The 4,017-nt window shown below is 55.2% G+C and overlaps 1 gene segment (V, D, J or C); it reads right to left on the bottom strand.

Moving 5' to 3' along the window:
- Window positions 1-628: 628 nt before the first annotated feature.
- On the bottom strand, window positions 629-1,227 carry LOC140850665 (immunoglobulin heavy variable 1-2-like). The segment is given in 2 exon segments: window positions 629-1,059; window positions 1,142-1,227. Coding segments are annotated over 2 exon segments (363 nt in total).
- Between the last annotated feature and the right edge of the window lie 2,790 nt (window positions 1,228-4,017).

Genomic DNA, 4,017 nt, shown 5'->3' with positions numbered 1-4,017 from the left:
CAGGACCCTCACCCTTCCCCCTGACCCACAGTAACCCTCAGGGGGAGTCTCCTTTCCCAGCAATCTCCATGTTTCCCGATCAGACTGGGTGTCACGTGAAGCTCCTGTGGGTGCCCTGCCCTGCACGGTGTCCGCTCCAATCCATGGTAGTGGTGCCCTGAGGCCCCAAGAGTGCAGATACCATGAGAGGTGATGTGGACAGACAGGTCCCTTGGCAGATGGTGGAGAAAGCCACACAAGTGCCAACTAAGAAATCCAGGCCACAGTCCTCTATTTTCAGTTTGATGATAGGTTCCAGGGTTTGATGGACTGTGGGCTGTCCCCAACATCTATGGGAAAATTGAGTTTCAGGTGAAACCTGAGTTTTCTGTGAGTTATAGGATTTAGGGTATATATTTCTTGAACCTGATTTCTTCCTGTGTGTAGAAAAATTTCTCTGCCAATGTCCTGGTTTCCTACAAAATCACTGGAGGTGAAGAGTGAGAGCTCCGGGAGAGATTTGAGTTACTCTGAGTCATTCGTTGGGCTTCCCACAGATTCAAGTGGCAAGAAAGAACTGCTACATTTGTTTTCTTTTGTTATTTGTTTTTAATTCTTCTAAGTGCTGTGCTGTGAGATCTTTATGCTTTGTCTCCTTCCTGATCTGGTTCGAGGGAGTAAGGAAGTCATCGTCCCCTGTCCCTCCTCAGCCCAGCACACCCTCTGTCCCTCAGGGTTTCTGACACCCTCAGGATGTGGGTTCTCACGCTGTGTCTCTCGCACAGTAATACATGGCCGTGTCCTCAGCCCTCAGACTGCTCAGCTCCATGAAGGCTGTGCTCGTGGACGTGTCCCTGGTCATGGTGACTCGGCCCTGGAACTTCTGTGCATAGTTTGTGCCTCCACTGCTAGGGTAGATCCATCCTATCCACTCGAGCCCTTGTCCAGGGACCTGCCGCACCCAGCTCATATAGTAGCTGGTGAAGGTGTATCCGGACGCCTTGCAGGAGACCTTCACGGACGTCCCCGGCTTCTTCAGCTCAGCCCCAGACTGCACCAGCTGGGCCTGGGAGTGGACACCTGCGGGAGGACATGGGAGGTACTGACATGCCTGTGACTGGCCCTGTCCCCTCCTCAGCCCAGAGACAGGGGAGCCCCTCACCTGCAGCCAGTGTCAGGAGGAAGAGGACTCTCCAGCTCCAGTCCATGGTGAGGGGCGGTGCTCTGTAGGGTGCACTCCTGGGGTGATGCTCTCAGGGCACAGAGATGCCCATCTTTAACCTGGTGTACCCCAGCTCATTTGCATATTCATGAGGCAGAATACTTTATAGGGAAGGATGTGTCCTACCTGAGAATCAACAGGTAGTGCACCAAGAGTCCATGGGGTTTGAGGAGCAAGAATCCCAGTCCTTGTTTGCAGATATGTGTCCCCTCACATCCCTGAGCTCAGTGTAGACAAGGCTCCTTACACTGGGGGACAAGCCCCTCCAAAGTTCCTATTCCCTGTGAGCCCACCTTGAATGGCACGGAGACCCCCTGACCCTGTGCTGGGTTCTGAAATCTTAGTGTCTTACTCCTGGGATCACATTGTCTGTCAGTGCTGCACCAGTCAGTTAATAATCCCTCCACGTCCTGCAGTTCTTCCTACTCAGAGTTGCAGAAACCCTGGAAATGCCTGCATTGCGGGTGGCTCTCCATTGCCTTATCACGTTAGGTAAACACTTCTTCAAGAAGAGGGTATTTATAACTCACAGCAGCTGTCTGTGTGCATCTTTAAATTGTATTTAAATACCTTAGGAAGTCAGTGCCAGGCCCCAGGAGGGAAGGGCGTCTCACTCCCTGCACCTGCTCCAGGGCTGCAGTCCTGTCCTGGGGAGCAGCGCCCCCTGCAGCCCAGCCCCCATCCTACAGGGCACGGCCTGTCTGGTTCCCCAGGCCATTTCCCTCAGCACCTCTAGTCCCGTGTAAGTGGCTGTGTCCTCCCTCAGGTGCTCGTTCAGACACCACGTGCCCTGACATGGTCTCCTTAGACAGTGAGGGGACCATACTAAACCCACATGCTCTGCGCAGAGACCAGGGGGGACTTCATGCCACCCAGGGAACACTTTCTCTGGAGCTGCTGGAGGCCCTGACAGTCCACACCAAGGTGAGTCTGGACCCTCAGGGCCATTAGGCTCCTCTGGACAAGATACCATCTGAATATATGTGAACAAATGGACGTCATAGATAACCCATTGCTTGCCTCCAATCCAGAAGACACACACACATACACACACGCGCACACACACACACACACACAGAGAGAGAAGGTGGTGTTCTTCCTGACTTCAGACTTGCCCCTCCCTGTGTCTAGCACATGGGCAGTGACCCCACACTAACTCTAGGCCTGGGGACAGTGACTTCCCCTCTCCATGAGAACCACAGTGAACCTTCCAGAGCACAGATTAGGACGTTCATGCCTGTGTGTTTGTTCCTGCAGCACCTGGGACCCTGCAGATGCCCAGGGAGAGTGGGACATGGTGTCCCTCAAATACACATGGGGCCCTGTCCCTTCTTGGCCCAGTCAGTACACAGCAGCCTTGTGTCCCCTGAAACCCAGGCCTGGGGGGAGACCCCTGAGGGTGAGGGTGGGGCAGCTCCCCTTCAGCTGACTCTGGGGAGGCTGCTCTGTCGGAGCACCTGAGGGGAGGGGCAGCCGGGGCAGGTGAGTGAGTCCAGCTCGTGAGGGGTGCCTGGCTTCTGCAGGACTCCTGGCCACCATGAGGGACTCACTTCTGTCCACCTTTGGGGCTCCACCCTGCTGGTCACCTCCTCTCTGATCCCCTGTCCATGGGCCTCCAGCCTGGCATCTGGTGCAGCATCAGACTCCCTGATTTCCCAGGGCTGCACCTGCCAGGTCCCTGCGGGACCCCCATCTCCTCTCTCCTGGTCTGTGTGTCTGGTGGAAGCCTGGGACACACCTGATGCCCCACAAATCCCATGAGGACAGGGAACCTCTGGCAGAGAGAGAAAGTGTCTCAGGCCTGGGGAAGGTCCTAAGTTTAGTCTTGAAGCTGAAGATGTCAAAACAGGACAGCTGTCCCTTCCCTGATTTGGTGTGACTATTGACTCTCAGGGTCCCCAAGTTCCCTTCTGCAGATAACATCTGTTTCCTGTGGCATTTGCAGCATAATCTGCTCTTATCACACTGGATTGTTCATGTGTGTGGAGGGCATTATGTCTTCATAATAAAACAGTAGGACCCAGTGGAAACGCTCTGGGCTGTGACCCTCATAGTTCTGCTCCATGGAGCATGTCCCCTGCCCCCAAATTCCTCCTTCGATGCAGGGTCCCCAGTACGATTCTGTGAAACACAACCCTGTTCAGTATTATTCACCCCATAGGTGGCATCACACGATGGTGGGCCCAGAGCAGGGAGGAATCCCCTCCCGCCCCAGAACACAGGTCAGGAGAGCCCTTCCCTGAGGGTCTGCCTGGAGGAGGTCTCGGGGATTTGTCAGCGATCAGTCCTCTCCCCCCGTCAGAGCCATGAGGGGGTGTGTGGATCCCATTTGAGAACCTGGAGGCCCTGGGAGGAGCATCGGAGGTCATCCTCCAACCTCACTGAAGGGGTTTCATCGGGAGTGTTAAGTAGCAGCGCTGATGGGGAAACCCGGAGAGTGTGTCCGGCTCCCGGCTCACCAGGGTCACCCTCTGCTCTGGCTGCTGTGATGATGACCCACAGACTGGGTGGCTCATGAAGAGCAGGAATTTATTTCTCAGAGTTGTGGGGCTTTGGCTCCTGGGATCGGGTGCCAGCAGCTTGGTGACTGGGAGAACATCGTCCCTGGGGGGCTGTACCTCCTGTGACCTCACATTGAGGGAGGGGTCATGGGAGCCTTCTTAGTGCAGTTTCACAAGGGCCCTGATTCCATTCGTGGGGCTCTCCCTCCTGACCTGACTGCTCCCCGAGGCCCCGCCTCTGAACACAGCATATTGGCCATTAGGAGTCAAAGTGCACATTTTGAGGTAGTTACAGTTTTCACCTGATAGCATCCG

Source organism: Manis javanica, chromosome 8 (assembly GCF_040802235.1).
Source record: "Manis javanica isolate MJ-LG chromosome 8, MJ_LKY, whole genome shotgun sequence".
Taxonomy (NCBI): domain Eukaryota; kingdom Metazoa; phylum Chordata; class Mammalia; order Pholidota; family Manidae; genus Manis; species Manis javanica.
Note: the sequence above shows the minus strand (reverse complement) of the source record. Positions and strands in the feature narration are given on the sequence as shown.